The sequence below is a fragment of the Hakea prostrata genome, chromosome 1, assembly GCF_041222555.1.
Source record: "Hakea prostrata isolate BN-2017 chromosome 1, UWA_Hpros_2, whole genome shotgun sequence".
NCBI lineage: Eukaryota > Viridiplantae > Streptophyta > Magnoliopsida > Proteales > Proteaceae > Hakea > Hakea prostrata.
The window spans coordinates 15,142,621-15,160,789 of NC_142600.1; the positions used below are offsets into that span (position 1 = coordinate 15,142,621).

Consider the following 18,169-nt stretch of genomic DNA (forward strand, 5'->3'; position numbering starts at 1 on the left):
TTTTTAATTTTTTTTTTTTTTTTTTTTTTTTTTTGGTGAAGAAATTTTTTACCTACACACCCCCACTTTTAATGAAATTCGTGACTCTCTTTTTAATCCAAAAATTATAAGAAAGTCTTATGATTCAAATAAATTTTAAAATATGACTAAAATACTCTTATATATTAAAATAACTCAATTACCCCTTGACTTGAGCCTTATTTGCAAAGATTAACCTTAAATAGAGAAGGGTGTTTGCTCATTGCTTGAGTTAAGTAAATGAAAAATGAAGAAGATGGGTGAAGGGGGAATCTCTTCATCCATCTCGACTAAGATTCTACTTTGTAAATAGTGAAATAGGGTTTAAGCTAAGGGGTACTTGAGTCATTTTTACATATAAGGATATTTTGGTCATATTTTAAAATTTATTTGAATCCTAAGACTTTTCTATAATTTTTTGATTGAAAAGGGAATTACGAGTTTCATGACAGGTGGGGTGTATATGTAAAAAACTTTAATTAAAAAAAATATAAAGGCAAATTGATCATAAAAAATGATAATTTGTCCTTAAATTGATTTTCTCTGTAGCATAGGACATGCAAATGCAAAGCTTCAATTTTTAAGACTAAAGATGACATAAACCAAACCTCACGGTCCAGATAAAAATTACCAAAATAAAATAATAAGAGCAATTAGTAAATTCAAGTAAGAAATTTTGTTAATACATAGATAGAAACTCAATAGGTATAGATGAAAATTTCTTTTATGAACCAACAGTTTGTGGGTTTACATCATTTACAACTCCTTATAATTCTTGTATAGGATTGTGACACGTGGCAATTAATTATCCAACCTTCACAATTAAAATTCAAATAAGAATTGAATCTAAAAAAATCATAAAATTCCTCCCAATTTCATCTTTCCTTAATTTTTTGATATTTTTTGAGACTTAATTTTAGGGATTTATTTATTTATTTTTAATTAAGAGCTTTTAATATACTGAGATTGGAATGAGAATATTAATGCCACCGAATGAGTGCAAACCCAAGACCTCCCCATGTGAGGTTGAGCATTGAACTGCTTGGATATGTGCTATTGCAAAGATTATCCTTAATTTTAGGGATTTATTAGATTCATTTATTAATTCGATTCTAATTCTAACCTTGAATAATTACCTACCTCACAATCCAAAATAAGGAATTATAAGGATTTGCAAGGGTGGGAATTGTAGAGGATTTGAATCTTGGATATGTGCTATTGTGTTTCTATATATAGAGTTGTTGTCTCTTCTTTTCTTTTATTTTTTTTGTGGGGGTGGGGGGGGGGGGGGAGGCGCATGATGGGGACTTTGTTTGGGTGTTGGACCATGCAGCCTACAATCAAGATTGAAAGTTGTACTGCATCATGCAACCTACGGTCAAGATCGAAAGTTGTACTGCATCATGCAACCTACGGTCAAGATCAAAAGTTGTGCTCGAGACGAAATCTTGATCACTTGTTTCACAATTAAACTTTACCAACAAGAAATTCATTTATCTGAAATGAGGCAAAACGAGGAGTCGATATTTCATCTCGACCACAAATTTCGATTTGAACATTAAGTTGCATGGTATCGTGGCAAGAACTGAAGCAATTCTACAGGGTCAGATCCAGAGAAGGAGAAAAAAAACTTAGCTGGTGCATAAATCTTGATTTGCCTTGAGGCTCCAAAAAGAACGTCCAAGGAGGTGAAGAAAGAAGCGACACATTGGACAATCAACAACTTAGTTTGCATCTCTCCCCACATGAGAAAAAAGGATTCGACCACCTCCAAAAGAGGAGGAGATTTTATTATTATTATTATTTATTTAGTTTTGATTATATAACTATCGTATCTACCAGTCTCATGACAACAAGGATCAAGGAGCATGGTCGCCTTCAAGGAATAGGACTCGGCTACGGTGGCATGAAACTTGTCCAAACACCATGGGTAATAACAAATAACTCTGCCTCGACGAGCTACACAACGCCCAACCTTCCCCTACTGTTTCAAGGTAGGAATCAATAAGCTCCACTCCATGAAATGGCCTAGAAAACGGCGATAAGGGATGGGATCTTGTTGCGCACGGAATCACTTCAAATGGTACGCAAACCTAGCTGACCATCTTCCCAAGATTGCAAAGGTGCAATTGAAGCCCTAAATGGTGGAAGTCATTCATTAGACTGGACATGTTGTTGTCTTGTTGATGAGATTTTGAAGCTTATGATGTCTTTTGAGGATGTGTTTTTTACGTTTATTAGTAGGTCCAACAACACTTATGCAGATTTCATTGCTCGTGGGGCTAGACATTTTAATATCTCTATAATTTGGTGGAATTACCCCCGGTATTTCATGTTAAAGAACTCTTTTTTTGCCTCCAGAGATTTTCAGCTGGAGAGCTTTATATAAGCTTACTTTTGGACGAAAAAAATATATATATATATATAACAAATAACTCTGCCTCCACGAGCTACACAACGCCCAACCTTCTCCCACTGTTTCAAGGTAGGAATCAATAAGCTACACTCCATCGCCTGGCCTTGAAAACTCTATTGCGCCACGGTCATAACGAGCAAATGGCACAGACAAACCTAGCTGACCATCATTCCTAAAGATTACAAACCGCCCCCACCATGCTGGCGTGGAACCACTCTTCCACCTAATACTAGTAGAAAGCTTCACATCACACCGGGTATCAAGCATTAACCAATCCCAAATACCCCAGGTGAAGTTGCATTCTATATAAACATGGAGGATATCCTCCTTACCTCCAATGCATAAGCTATAATGATCATGGTTCAACAACTTCATTTTTCTCTCCCTGTGGTTTGTGAGAATTTTACCTTTTGAAGCTATTAAGACGAAGCACATAATCCAAAGAATGGATTTTCAATATCCGAAGAATTTCCTAAAATTTATTGTTGGGTAATTGTATTACAAATTATAAAAACACAATAATTGAATTATAATACGAAAATATGAAGATCCTTAGCCAATCCAAAGAGTTTAATGTTGCAATCGAATCAACCACCAATGAACAAGGTTGAGTCCAACCTTGAGTATTGTCTTTAAAATAATTGATGCATCATACTACTAAGGGTTCTTTGCACAACCTCCAACTAGAATATGAAGTAGTTAGTTTAGTCATTTCAAAGAATCAAAAGCTACAACACAACACTAAGACAAACTCAAAGGAATAAACTTTTAAAACAATAAGCAACACACTATGTAAGTGTGAGGAGTGTCTCTATTGCACACCACATGCAACGAAGAAGTTTGGTTCATATATGCTCAAACCACACCTTATATTCATTGAGATTCTCAAGCAATGAATTGAGTTATTGAATCATTATGACTCACTTTCTAACAAATGAAAAAAATCAATTTCTTATTAATGGAAAATCAATGGGCTTGTCATTTATCCACTAATGGGAATAAACCACCTTAACCTAACATCTCCACTAAATACAAAATTAATTTTTATATTCATCTACTTTGTATGACTTGGGATTTAATTCATTCAATAACTTTAACCCTATTCATGGTAATAGCCAAGAATAGCCATGAAGTTACAATAAAAATTGAATGTTAATAGTTAGAATTTGAGTAAAGTTCACCCTCCCTTAAGTATGTCCACATCATCACCATGATCAAGACCTTTATAATTTTCATATCAATTGCAGTTGATATCATTACCACCTTACACCCCATGATCAATGTCATTAAGAACATCATAACCAAGGTCATGAAGGACCTCATTTACTCATAGGTGCCTCATTACCACTATAACCTCATCCCACTTAACAAGGTGTGTCTCTTCCCACTTAACGTCACTTAACATAATTGCTCCTTTGAGTTTTTTATTTTATTTTTTGTGTCCTTTGCTTTAAGACATCATATTATAACCATTTGCCCATGTCATTGATATAAAGAACAGATCCTGCCTGACACAATAGATGAAAATCAAAAAGAGTCCATGTCCTTTATTCTCGATAGAGGTTAACCCTACCCTGACTTGGCTAATATATTGAGGTTCATATTATCAATGTTAGGTCTCCCTCTTAAAATGTGTGACAGAAGAGATATCAATATTGAATTGTCGATGATAGAAGAACTCAATTCCAATAAAAAAGTGTAACCATTTTTTCTCATATTACAATGATGTACATTGTTTTAAAATGTTATAAAAAAAAAAAAAAGAACGCCCTAATTTGCTTTGATTAGAGCAAAACCCCAGGTTACACCAAATCTATCCTTATTCTTGGCACATGTATTGAGAAGAATTACAAGCTTAAATTGTTGTCATTGCATGTAAATCTTTTATTATTTATAGTTGTTCATCTAAATCAATACTTTATCGAGAAAGTCGAGGGTTAATGAAGCTTGAGATTTCACCTAACTTATTGTAGTTGTAGAAGGGCTGCATAAGTAGTAAGATATCAGCATCTCTTCATGGGTGAGGTTAATTTACTACACTAAAAAGAACTTCACTATAAATGCATCAAGTGAAAATCTCTACTTTTTTCTTTTTATTTTTTTTACAGGTTGCCATAAAGTGAATTTTATTAATCCAGAGCATTCAAATGACTTGTACGATCCTTTATAAAAGAATAACATATAAGAAACAATGGCACTGGGTCACCCTACTCTAAATAGGTTATGTTTATAATAACTGAAGCAATAAAAGTTACAAGTGCATTTAATGTTCCACACATCTATTTAGAGGATATAGAGCCAAATAAAGAAAGTAAGATTAAAATATTATTGTTTACAGAAATAACCCAATTAGCACTTGCAGATACTAAAGCATTTTTTTAAGTCGTCACTAAGGAGTAAAAACTTGCATACATTTTTTTTTGCTAAAAAAAAAAATTGCATCTCAAAACTTACATAACTTTGTTTTTTTCAAAAGAAAAAAAAAAATTTGCATCACACAATTCCTCACCTGAGGAATGAGGATAGTACACAAGGACGTGAAACTTGCCAAATACCTTAGGGCCTGTTTGGTTACGCGAATCCAGAGATTTAAAATCTCTGGATTCACAAATAGGAGATTTTTCCTTTTTAATGTGATCTCTAGATTTTATGAAATCTAAACATTTGTACACAAGGAATGTAAAATTAGTCTGGAGATTTCAAATATCTAGAGATTTCAAATCTATAGACTTCAAATCTATGGAGTTATAATTTATAAAATTAAGTGTTTGGTTGTGGAATGAAATCAGAATTAATCTAAAAAATTTATTTGGTCGACATGATTTTTGTGAATGTACAATTGTATAGCTTTTTGAAATCTCGGATTTCACCCCTTACCCATAAATCTACAGATTCACCTTTTTACACTAAAAACATGAATCTGGAGATTTCATGAATCTAGAGATTTTTACAACCAAACGGGTATAATTCTCAGATTCATGAATCCAGAGATTTGAAATCTCTAGATTCATGTAACCAAATCAGCCCTCGCAAAAACATAAATAAGCAAATTTATGGGTAAGAGGTGACTAATCCGAGATTTCACAAATCCTATCAGCGTTAAAGATTTGAACCATAATTCAAAAAAAATTTTTTTAAGATAAATCTAGAAATTTCATTCCAAAAATTCAAACTACACCAAAGAGTTAATTTTACGAACCATGACTCTAGAGATTTGAAGTCTGTAAATTTGAAATCTTAAAATTTTGAAATCTACAGACTCAAGTAACCAAACAGGCCCTTAACCAATGACATGAAAAAAAAAACTTTGCATAATCGTTTTATAGAGTTCTACAGAAAAGTACAAAATATCTGCACAATTTGGGGTTTCGTTGACTGACGACTGGCGAGACCAACTAAACTCCTAAATATTAGCGATCTTTCGTCGATTAAAACTTATACTCAGAAAAAAAAAAAAAAAAAAGAAAAAAAAAAAAAAAAAACGTTTTATGGAGAAAGAATTCCGATTCGGAGGAAACAAGAGTTAGCGTAGAATTCCGATTTCGGGGGAAGATAGCGAGCCGAATCCGATATGAACGATTCCGTTTTTAATACCTCACTCATGAGTCATGACTCATGCGAAGCTGCAGCCTGCAAGCCTGTAAGGCTGTAACTCGCTGATGATTGACGACATTGCCGACGCTGCTTGTTTCCGCTTGCCCAATGAACGGATGGCACCTTTAATTCACTAATGTCATCGCCGTGTCCTTCTAATTTGTTTTGAAGTTAAATGGAACTGTAAAAGCTATGCGCCGGAGACTTCGAGGTCTACTGATCTTATTCTTTCTGGCTATGGCTGTTGATACAAGATTCATGTAGATACAATTATACAAATCTCCTGCCAAATGGCATCATCTCTCCGTCCCCGGTTCAGGAATCACAACCTCTTCAATCTGGCTCTGCGGTAAAACATTTTTTCTTCTTCGATTCCGGTTCTGTTCATCATAATTCATTGTATGAATTCTGTATTGTGAATTGGGACAAATATTCAACGAAATCCTTGATTTTTATCCCAAAAAAGTGGAAACCAAACTAATTTACTAAAAGCTTGGTCTACCCGCTGATGTTACATGTATAAGGATCACGGGTATCCCGTGTAGCACCAAATGCTAAATTAGAGAGGGGAACTGTAGATAGTTTGTCAATTAGAAGCATCGTTATTGATGGTATAATGGAAACACGCGAGCTTGAGAGACTTCGTGTCTACTAGGAGACGAACACATCAAGAGGAAGATAGGTTCTGGCATTCTTTTATGGTTAGTGTAAATAATCCCTTCTTTTCTTTTTTTTGGAGTCAATGATCCTTTTAATTTATTTCTGTACTAGTTTACTGTCGTTCGCAAAATGGTATTGATCAAATTGTATCAGAAATTGATGAGTTTTAGGAGTTCAAGTATCATCTATATTTTCTCCCATCCTTCGCATTTAATATTTCATTAGGTTAATTCAATGGAGTAGCGGATAGACTCTAGATTGCTCGAAGGAACAAGGAGTAGATTGCTCGAAGGAACAAGGACGTAGAGAAGAAGAGAGGTGGTAGTCCGGGAGGATGGGCTGCGTTCTTCGTTTGTCTTTCACTAATTATTTCTAGTATTTTATTTACCAAAAAATTATCTTTTGTTATTTTGGTTATTTTTGTACAGGCACACTGATAATTGAAAAGAGGGTTTTCTTTTCCCTTTTTTTATTTGGGGGTGGGTGGCCCAGGTGGGTTATATTTAAGAGGTTTTGGTGCAAAAATAAAAGTAAGAGCAATAACATAACCAAAGATGATAGTGTTCTTAAAATCTCTCATAATTGCTTTACCTTGTTCTGGCCTACTTAATTTCGCTAGTTAGTGATAAATTCTGTGAATTGATTTAGAGACTGCATGCGGTTTTAGATTAACCTATTGGGTATTCGCAAGCACTTTACAATGGATGGTTCCTCTTCAGATGAAAAACCATACAATGTTGACTTAATTGGAAGGTCATGCTTGACGTGTTGGTCAAGTGCTCACTTGCTGAATGCTTGGTCATGGGTTTATGTACTGGATAACACCTTTTTGAAAACTGGGGTAAGGCTGTGTACAGTTGGCTGTCCCCAGACCTTGCTAAACATGGGAGTCTTGTGAACTGGGTATGGCCTTTGGGTATTGACATAATTGAAGGTTTCTAAGAATTCAGTTTGTTCAATATTTGGGGAAATAAGGTGCCTGCTGGATGTTTAAATTGCCTAACAGATTTAGGTTGTGAAGTTGCTTGTTATTTTTTTCATACTATTTAAGTTCCATAGGGTGAGTCAAGGTACCAAGTTTTGAAGTTAAGAAAGAATAAATTGCATTACTAGCGCATTGCTGGGAATGAAGGGCCTTGGTGGTTTCTTAATGGATTGTCAGGAGGCAACCGATGCAGGGGTGGGTTACCGGGTAAGGGCAAACTCTTTCTATTGGAAGGGAGCCCGGATTTTATGCCTTTGTTCTCTTCACCTATCTGATGCCTAAACAGAGAAAATGCAATAGATGATTTGATTCACAGGCCAGCCTTTATGGCTGGCTGCCCTGGGTTGGCTGACTATTCACATCTAAAGGTAAATGGTCTTCTATTGAAATTATAACTTTTACATAATAAACACAGATTGACAGAAGAAATAAACAAAGCCTCAGAATATTCCAGTCATCATGATTAGTTGAACATCCACGTCAGTGAAAATTGTTAGTTTTTTCGTAATTCTACTCTTATGAATGTGACAGGCAAAGAAACTGAGGCTGGTCTTGGATGCTTGGATAAGATAGTGCACGTACGTGGGATATTTCTTCCTGCACGTTACATTTCTTGTGTTAAGTAATCTACTGTCTTCTTTTGCAAACCAAATGGAGCATGCTGATTCTACCTATAGTCTTTCAAGTAGAGGAGGGTCTGGTATGTAAACTTTCTTTACTTAAAGTTCTGTGCCTTGTGGTAGTTTCATTTGTATTTTCTGATGATAATCATATTCAGATTCTTGGTTGTATGCTTCTAGACTGGGGACTTGAAAACTTGGACTATAATGCTGTTTGAGTATTAGATGATTTCGATAAACATCCTACTGGATTAAAGAAAGTCAGGAATTGAAAACTCAAATTTAATTTGACTTATTTTGAAGTTTTTCTTTAATACTATTAGGAGGGTATTTAAATGTAATTATTTAAAGCACAGAAGAGAAACAGTAGCTTACCTTAAATAAAATTTAGAAATACATCGATAATTGTTACTCAAAAAAGTTGTAAGAACTGTTAGGTTGGATTAAAATAATTTCTTTTGCAAAATTGAATTGTCAGGTTAATTCTTTAAAGTATCAGCTAAACAGCGAGCGTTATTCCATGACATGTAACAGGCTTAAAGAATTTTGTAGTGCCATTTCTCTCCCTTTAGAGCTACAAATGCTGTTGTTTCTTAGGAAGCCTTCTCACCATGTCATCCCAAATCATCTTTGGTGATCTCCATTTTCGATCAAATCTGTGCCCTCCGAACCCCCCCACCCCTCCCCCCGAACCCCCACCCCTCAGAAGAAGAAGGGAGAAAAAAAAAAAAAAAAAAAAAAAAAAAAAAAAAGAAAGAAAGAAAGAAAGGAAAAAAAGTTGGCTGGAGGAGATGAGATGGGTGTTGTAGGAAACATATTGTACATGGAAAATATTAAAAAATAACTAGTTTATTTGCTTATTAGTCCGTTGGCAACTGCTGCAGTGAAATCTAAAAATGATGTGTTGAGAATTTACGAGTTACGAGGAGGATAAGAATAAAAGGAGGTTTATAAACATGGGACAAATTGGTCTTAATGATGCAGCACCACCAAAAGTTACTGTTCACACTACAATAATGCAAAAAGAAAACCTAGGAGATAATTCTTCATATTTGGTGGGCCCCAAGTTCATTTTGCAAGGAGATAAATTCAAATTTGATGGGCCCCAAGTCCAGGTTGCAAGAAGGTAAATTCAAATTTGGTGGGCCCCGAGTCCAGGATGCAGGAAGATAAAATAGAAATTGTTTTCATGGGATTTTTAGAGATAATGTTAGATTTTGTTATTTATTTATTGGGATGATTATGTAATCATATTTTTAATTCACTTAGGATATCTAAGATCAGTTTTAATTAGTATTGAATTCCTAAGAGGTGGTAGGATAAGTTATTTGTTAGTTTTAAATTACCAAGAGTCCTATTATAGTTGTTTTTTGTGCCGTAGACCGTAGTATGTCTAATTTTTCTTATTGAGGATGGAATGAAGTAAAACTTGTGTTTTGTACACTGCAGCCTGCCCTTCTCTCTCTCCTCTTCGCTTCTTCTTCTTATGACTGTGTCCTTCTCCATCTTCCCCTGCTTCATCGGATTCTTCTAAGGTGTCCCTTTTTTTTGGTCTTCTTTGTCTGTCTTTCTCCTTTATTCCGTCCCCCTTAATTTGGTATCAATCTGGGTAACTCTCTTTGTCTATTGAATTCTTCACTCTCTGATCTTGCTCTCAATTTTTCTTCCCTTGTTGATTTCCTTCTTCTTATAATATATCTTCCCAACTAATTTTTTCATTTCTATTTCTTCTTCTTACTGTGATCTTCCTCCCCATTCTGTTCTCCACCTATTCACTACCACTATGATTAATATCAATATCTGCAAACCTTACTTCTCTGCATCCCGTACACCTTAAAAGGGGGAAAAAAACAGGGTACTTCCTTTTTGAACAAGTGTTTTTCATACTATATTAGTTCTTATTTTACCAAACCTCAAGGACAATTTTTTCTTTAAGAGAGGGAGAAAAGAATGCAGCACAACCAAAAGTTACTTTTCATGCTACAGTAACGTGAATAGTAATCCTTGGAGGTAATTCTTCATATTTGGTGTGCCCCAAGTCCAGCTTGTAAGGAGACAAATTCAAATTTGGTGGGCCCAAAGTCCAGGTTGCAAGGGACTAAATAGGAATTGTTTTTGTGGGATTTTTAGAGATGATGTAGGATTTTGTTATTTATTTATTAGGATAATTATGTACTCAGATTTTTAGTTTGGGTAGGATATCTAGTATCAGTTTTAGTTATTTTTAAATTCCTAAGAATCCTATTAGATCAGTTTTTTTGTTAGTTTTATATTACCAAGAGTCCTATAGTTGTTTTTGTACCAAAGTATGTCTATTTTATTATTTAAACACTTCTAATCAACTTATGAGGATGGAATAGAAAAATGGAGTAAAGCTTGAGTTTTGTACTCCTGCAGCCCCTCCTCTCTCCTCTCTTCTCTTCTTCTTCTTATGAGTGTCCTCTGTCTTCCCCTGCTTTGTCGGATTCTTTAAAAGTGTCCCCTTTTTCCCTTATCTTCTTTATCCTGTGTCCCATTATTTAAACTTCAAATGCTTCTATGTGGACTCAAGAGCCATTAATTTTAATTAATAAGTAAAAATTCAACGGAAAAGATGTTTTGGTGGTGATAGATACTTTTTACCATTTGTAAGGGTGATGAGAGATTTGGTATATATGGGCAGGACACAATCCTTGCAATGATCTAGGCTGAGGACATCTGCTCAAGCTTTAGACAATGAAGGTTTGCAGTCACTATATTCAATTGGGACAAGCAGGACAATTGGGTTTAAAAGGTCTTAGTAATGCACTGTTATTCATGAAGAATTGATCAAGTGAGGGGGTCCCTACTTAAGAATCAGGTGTAGACCCTGCCAGCCTGCCCCACTGGTGACTGCAATGAGCGTGGTTTCTCCAACATCCAGCTTTGTTTTTATCAAATATTTCTTAGTCCTTGCTCAATAGCCCCAACTTGATTTATTAATTTGGGAATACTTACCAATTTTATAAGTTTGAGTAGCCCTCCATAAATCATGATTCTTCTTGGGTTATAATATCTTTTAGAAAGAGGGAGAGAAAGAGATACACTATTAAGTGTGTATGGTAAATTTAGGAATCTATATAAAGAAATTTTTTTGAAGTTCTAATATCACTCAGAAGGAGCCACATTCTTGGTAGTTAATATCAGTAACATTTATCGTGATATATGATATCTTTTCTGTAGAAAACCCTTGATATCCTTTCTGTAGAAAACCCTAAACAGTGAGACAATTGTTTGGAGAATATCTGTGAGACCTTGGTTTTTTCATAGCCTGTAGGCTTATATCTTGTTCTTTGAATGACCACTATTCTATATTTCTGTCTGATAGCTGATCCAAAGAATTTCTATGAAACCTTCGTCTTTGCAGATTCCTAATGAGTCACAAATTATGATACAAGCTTTCGTCAATATTTTGCCAAACTGAAACATTTCAGTTTTGTAGGCTCTCAAAAAATAGCCTGTGATGCCAAAGAGTTGTAATAATCTGACCGAATTTTGGTCTTTTGTATCGTTTTAATCACATTTCGATAAAAAAGTTGTCTAATCCTTGAGTATAAATCCTGCAGCAGCAACAACATTTTAAATGTTTTGATCTGGGCCAATCATTTAGGTACTAGGACTCCAGGACTCTAGGGTAGGCATAAGGATAACTTGTTGCTTATATTGTTGACTATGCTATATTTGACCCTTTGTGACAAACCATGTATGATCCATGAATTATGATATGGACAAACCATGTATGATCCATGATTATGATATGGTTTATAATTTGGTGTCCGTTAATTTATGTAAGTTGTTTAACAGGAATTATGTGTGCTGTAGTACTAAATTTGTTGTGTAGAACATACAATATTAGAGAATGTATTCAATGAACACTTTAGACAAGGGTCTGAATCAAACTACCATTTGGTTGTGATTTTTAAAATCTAAGGCTTCCACTATGTATAGTGGGCCTAAAATAGGGTATGGTAGAAGTTTCAGGACTTAATTTGGGCACTTCCCTCTAAAGTTATGGGAAAAATGTACAGTTTGGTTGGTCAGGTACTATGTCATTAGTAAGATTACTGACATAGTTAGATAACTGATAATACTTCATTTTGGTGCAGAAATGGGAAGCAGATATCTGGAGCCGGGTATCTATATCTCATCTTTTGCTGCTGCTGTTTGTGTTGCTGCACTTGTTGCTGTCGGGCTTTTATTCATTACATTGCTGATAGCATTAGCTTTCATGTTGCAATCCTGTCAAAGGAGGAGTTCTGGAGTTGTTCAGCTTCGGGGAACATGTGATGACTATGGTTATTGCAAGGTTTTTGCTCTACATGCAGAGCTTAATGCATTGGAAACTGATGAATTTCCAAAAGTTTGCCAGACACTTGCCATTCAATATCTCAAACAAGGTCAATATCTGAGAGATTTGAACTTGACCATTTCGGTGGCAGAGAGCTACTTGAGCAGTTTAGCACCAGAAAATGATGGTTTGGATGTTGTATTGATTGATTTGGATGATATCACTCTGACAAATCCCCATTCCTATCAACTGCACAACCGGTAATTTTCTAGTAACTGTTGACCAGCTCTTGTAATAGTGTTGGACTGCTCCTACATTCCAAGATCATTCTAGTGCTTGATAATAAGTGGGAACTTCAGTTGGCTAAGTCGGAATATCTTAAAATTTGGCTTCTCTTTAGTGCAGTAGTTCAGGTTCAATGATGTAAGGCTTGCTGATGATTTCACCTCATGCTACTATGAATTTCAGAATACTTACTCCCCCACCCTGAAAAGAAAAGCCCCCCTCTTGTTTGTAATCTGTATACCATTGTATTGTTGCGTGTTATTTCTTCTTCCATCTGCATGATTTAAATCAGTGCCGCTAATCTTTTCATTATCTTCTTTTGGAAAGACTTGGTCAGCACTACGTGAATGAATGGACTGAAGAGGCAAAGCATCTAAAGCACGTGCTTGTTCTGGGACTGTACAAGAAGCTTCAAGCTAGTGGCTGGTCCTTGATCCTTGTCACCAGGAAGCCTGAGGAAGAGAGGAATGCTGTCCAAGAGAGTCTCACTGATGCAGGATATGGGGGCTGGTTTTCCTTGATTATGAGGTGATGTTCTCATTCCTCAAGCCCTGTGCTAAAAGATAATTGGAGATAGATTATTCTTCTATTGGACTTTCCCTAAAAACTCATTGCTAGTGTTCCTAGTGATAAATGATAATAGAGTGAGTTAGAAGTTATTCTTGTATGGACGTGGTGTAACCTTCATAAAACTGATCCAAGGCCATTTTCTACTTTTCTTCAATATAATGACATAATTGAGCATACCAAAGAGATGCTACTGTCTAAATAAGTGTAATATAATGCCTGACAATTTTCTAGTTCTTTATAAGACATCATTCTTAAGATGATGGACATTAGCACCCTCTCCTTTTTAACTCAAGTTCAAAGAGTACTTTGAAATCTGGAACTGGAAGTTCTAATAAAAGCTTTCACTTCACTGCATACACTTCACCTGATTCGTCTTTTTAACTTGATCCAGAAGCCATTTTCCTTGGTATTTGTATGTTCAAATGGTTCATTAGCCTTAAGAATTGGTGATTCATGGATACTAGCAAATAACTTGTCTGTACTTGTATTAGTTTGAGCCAGTGTTATTGGAGCTTCCTTCACATTTTTAAGTAACGTTGGACGTTAAAAGCTCCACCTATACCTCTGTGCATTTCATGTCTTGTTTGTTGTATCCTGGTAAGTTCGGAATCCCCTTGGCACATGCAGGGGGTGTTGACCTGTGTTGATCTACGTTGTTGTACCCCTTAATTGACAGCTCAAGCTTTTAGGATAAACGGTTGTAACAGCTTTATTTTGATGTGGTATCTTTTGCAAGATCCACTGGATGTTATGTTTAAAGTTTGAACCCTTTAATTTCCCTAAGTTTCCCTGTGTGGGGATATTACTGACACAGGAGTTTTGTCTACTGCACAGCCAAGAGGGTGCCCTACTCATAATTAATTCTACTTTCTGTGGGCTCTTTGATTACATTGATGATTCTTAAACATGGTAGAATAAAAGCTGATCTATTTGTAGGGCCACTGAGTGCAGGGTAAGCCTGCTTCTGGCCTTAGGAACTTGTGATTTAAACGCACAACTCTGCTGTTAATGTATGCAAATAATAAAACTAGAGATTCACTTGATTATTATTTTTGATACTGAACTGAATAAAACCCATGCAACCATGGTTACTTTATAGCCTACTGTGTCACTGATCATTGCACATTAGCTAAATCTGCCTTTTCTTATGTGGTGTTCTATTATTTTTGTACACTCTGGAAGGTACTTGAGAGGACTGTTTTTTTGCAGATCATATGGTGAAATGCAAATGACAAGCTGGGAATACTTCTCCAGGAAAAGGGCACAACTGCAAAACGAAGGCTTTCGTATCACAAGCGTGATTAGCAGTCAAATAGATGCTTTGACTGGACCATGCATAGGAAAACGTAATTTCAAGCTTGCAAACCCTATTTATTACAGCTTCAAGGACCAGACTGACAGCATCTAACTGCTGTTAAATTTTGGTAGAATATGTCCATATTTATATTGTTCATGAAAAGTCTTCTGTAAATACTAGATATTGCTTTATAGTCCTTGATTGTATAATCCTTTTTCTGGATTTGTGTGGGTTACTTCATATTTTTGGTTAGGATTAGATTCCTATCCTGTAAGTGAATCTTCATTTTGCATCTCAATGACAATAAAGATTATCTATTTCATGGTTAGAACAACATTTCTATCTCAACAAATTGGGAATTGGGGTCAGCTACGTGGTTCTTTGTCCTCCAAGTAGTCGTATTCAATCACGATAGGTGTGTTTTTCTTACTTCACTTTAAGATTATTTTGAACCATCCGTTAGCCTTTTAAGCTCTCCAATTTGAACTAAATCACTCCTCTTTGTTAGAGCTTTTCACTGCCTTTGCTGAATTTGCTAACTTATAATGTTTGTTATGGTTATTCTTTACTTTATTCTCTCTAGATTCTGTGGGCCTATTTAGTTACATGAATCAAAAGATTTCAAATCTTTGGATTTACAAATGAGAGATTTAGACCTTTGGGGCGGTTATAAACGAGTCCTTTACGCAAAAAAATCTAGAAATTTCATATTTACTATAAAAGTATTACATTTGAACTATGACTCCATAAATGGTTTTTTATGATGAATCTATAGATTTCATTCCAAAGATTCAGGCTACCAAACAGTTAATTTTTTGAACCATGACTCCATAGATATGAAATCTATAGATTTGAAATCTTTAGATTTTTGAAATCTTTAGATTCAAATAACCAAATAGGCCCAGCGTTCTTCATTTTCTGCATGCACTGTAGCAGATTGTAAGACTATCGTAAATTTGTTTTTCTTTCAGCTGTAAAATAATAAATCCATGGCAATATACTTCAGAGCATATTATTCATCCTATTTCAATTCTATGAGAAACATCATCCATTTGTATCACATTCTTTATTGTAAGTATTTAAAAAAATTATATCGTGCATTCTACTTGTAATCCACTTTTTCCATCTTATATGTTAGTGTAACACAATGTCAACTTTGTCCTTGTTTTACCATTCTTCCAACCTAAACCAACCTAACTTTGAGGGGTAATTTAGTTGCCAAAAGACCAAGGCCTTATTGTATGAGGTCAAGATTTTGAATATTCAGGAAACCAATAGCAAAACTCTGTCTTATATTTAAATTATATTTAATGGTACTCTCTTAAAGATTTTGTGACTGTTATCTTTAATAAATAAATAAAAAAACAAATTACATTGGCAACCTAAAATGGAGGCTACTGACACCCCATTTTATGTTTAAAAAACACAAAAACTCTAAAATTGAATTTTCATTGGATACATTAGTCAAATTTGTCACTATTTATTATAGGGATGTTTTTGAAACTGAAAAAATAAAATAAAATAGTGATTTAATAGTTTTTAGTGATAAATTGGACTAATTTGTTCAATAAAAATTCCATATTGGGTCTCTATGTTTTTCAAACATAAAGTGGAGTGTTAGTAATTTTAAGGCTGTCATTGAGGCACTTGTGCAATTTGCTCAAAAAAACAAAAGAAGAAAAGAGTAAGGCTAAATCTTTAAGACAGGCTTAGGCTTGTAGAGTACTTCTTGAACTATACCAAATTTTGAACTTTTACATCAAAATGCCAAACCCTGAACCCTAAGTAGCATAACAAACCTAACCATCAGAGGAATTCCATTTATATAGTCATCGTTGTCCTCAGTACAGTGAAGGTTCCTTCATATATCGCACCAGTACTTCTTGAGCATTACAAATTTCTGAATTTCTACTTCAAAATGCCAAACCCTAAACCCTAAGCAGCATAACAAACCTAACCATCAGAGGGATTCCATTTATGTAGTCATCGTTGTCCTCAGCATAGTGAAGGTTTCTTCATGTATCGCTCCTGCTAGGCTTATCAGACCTCAGAGTCATCTGCATCCCAGATTACAATAAATGCACTTCTAAATGTCACGCATCCCTCGAAATTAAAAAGACGTAAATTGAATTCAAATACTGCTTGAACTTCGCACTTTGGCTTACCATATCACCAGTTGCAGGGATCCAATCGTTGGTTGCTGGGTTTCCAGTGCAAGAGTGGCAAGTAGAGCAGGAACTCTCTGGTTCAATCTTAAAGGAACTTCCGTTACTGTTCTCTGTCCCAATGAATCCCGTCCCAGTCTGCCAAACGAAGCCTTAAAAGCTAGAAATTTGAAAGCCTCAAGAAGAAGTTGGATGCTAGAAAAGCAGTAATATTTAGAGTACCGTGTGGTGTTGCTTGTCCACGCAGTTGAGATCTTTGTAGTATTCCGTCTCCACGAACTCCTCTGCTACATCTTCTCCTTTGTAAGCCAGTTTCTATAATAAATGCAGGCAAAGAACCTAAATCAGATATCAAAAACATGCATTCATGATTTCTCTAAGTGAGAGCAAGCAACGGAAAACCTCGGGATCGTTCTCGAGCTGTTGGAATTTGACGAATTCAGGAATGATTTCGTTGGAGTTACTAGTGGTGTCTGCGTATTGAGAAGAGTAGTCGCTGCGTTGGGGCTTGGTGTGGCGTTTGGGAGCTAAAGCATCGAAGTAACCTCTGGTTTCTTTCTCGATCTTCGTCTCTTCCTCCACTGACAAATGAGCGTCGCTCCTATTTGGCCTCTTATCCGCCATTCTTCTTCTTCGTCTTCTGCTTACAGCGAAGAGATCCAATTATTTTATAGACATAACCCGGTTGAGATATTTTCTGGAGCCGGAAACCTTACGGTCATTGAAGGATTAACATCAACCGACATTCTCGCGTGCTGTGTGAGAAAAAATATCTGGGTTCTGAGAGGGGAAGGGCCAGTAGACAATGACAATTGCGCTCGGTGGACTGTGGAAATGGAAAAGTAGTTGAACAGGTCAAGTTTAATTTGGATAGAAATCAAAATCATATTTAGGTGAGGGTCATAAAAAGACAGTAAAAATTTTGGAGACTTTATTCACATGTTCTTGAGATATCAGAGGCTATGCTTACATGCATTATTGAGATATTGGTGACTTCTGCTGAGTAGAGCTGCAAAGTGCATGAAAACAAATTTGCTAGCCCCACTTCCCAGCCTGTTTTTGGCTCAAAGCTACCAACATTGAATTCTCAACTTTCTATCAGAAACTTTTTTTAGGAAAAAAAAAAAACGAAAAACAGACCAATTGACTAACCGGCGGGCGGAGCGCGGGCCCACTAATTCGATACGCCCGCCAAGGAGACTTAAAGGGCCCAACAAGAGGTCAAGAAAAGAAAAGAGAAACGGGGACAGGAA

General features: G+C 35.6%; 2 protein-coding genes across 2 annotated transcripts; one reads left to right on the plus strand and one right to left on the minus strand.

Annotated features, from left to right (window-relative positions):
• Positions 1 to 6,078: 6,078 nt before the first annotated feature.
• LOC149027771 (HAD superfamily, subfamily IIIB acid phosphatase) lies at positions 6,079 to 15,377 on the plus strand. The gene is made up of 5 exons (XM_089165738.1): positions 6,079 to 6,377; positions 8,205 to 8,373; positions 12,418 to 12,859; positions 13,212 to 13,412; positions 14,664 to 15,377. Exons 2-5 carry the CDS (start codon positions 8,325 to 8,327, stop codon positions 14,860 to 14,862), a joined length of 891 nt encoding a protein of 296 aa, XP_089021864.1. The 5' UTR covers positions 6,079 to 6,377; positions 8,205 to 8,324; the 3' UTR covers positions 14,863 to 15,377.
• A 1,160-nt stretch (positions 15,378 to 16,537) lies between these two features.
• Positions 16,538 to 17,620, minus strand: LOC149027772 (uncharacterized). Its single transcript, XM_089165761.1, has 4 exons — positions 17,319 to 17,620; positions 17,139 to 17,231; positions 16,917 to 17,054; positions 16,538 to 16,808 (listed from the first exon to the last, which is right to left on the minus strand). Exons 1-4 carry the CDS (start codon positions 17,538 to 17,540, stop codon positions 16,767 to 16,769), a joined length of 495 nt encoding a protein of 164 aa, XP_089021887.1. The 5' UTR covers positions 17,541 to 17,620; the 3' UTR covers positions 16,538 to 16,766.
• Between the last annotated feature and the right edge of the window lie 549 nt (positions 17,621 to 18,169).

Excerpts from the sequence above, each read along its gene's own strand:
- LOC149027772 (XM_089165761.1), bottom strand. The coding sequence starts at position 17,540 with ATGGCGGATAAGAGGCCAAATAGGAGCGACGCTCATTTGTCAGTGGAG. Across the intron at positions 17,232-17,318 it reads AGCTCGAGAACGATCCCGAG|AAACTGGCTTACAAAGGAGA; the intron begins GTTTTCCGTTGC and ends CATTTATTATAG. Across the intron at positions 16,809-16,916 it reads TCCCTGCAACTGGTGATATG|ATGACTCTGAGGTCTGATAA; the intron begins GTAAGCCAAAGT and ends TCTGGGATGCAG.
- LOC149027771 (XM_089165738.1), top strand. The coding sequence starts at position 8,325 with ATGGAGCATGCTGATTCTACCTATAGTCTTTCAAGTAGAGGAGGGTCT. Across the intron at positions 8,374-12,417 it reads TTCAAGTAGAGGAGGGTCTG|AAATGGGAAGCAGATATCTG; the intron begins GTATGTAAACTT and ends ATTTTGGTGCAG. Across the intron at positions 12,860-13,211 it reads TCCTATCAACTGCACAACCG|ACTTGGTCAGCACTACGTGA; the intron begins GTAATTTTCTAG and ends TCTTTTGGAAAG.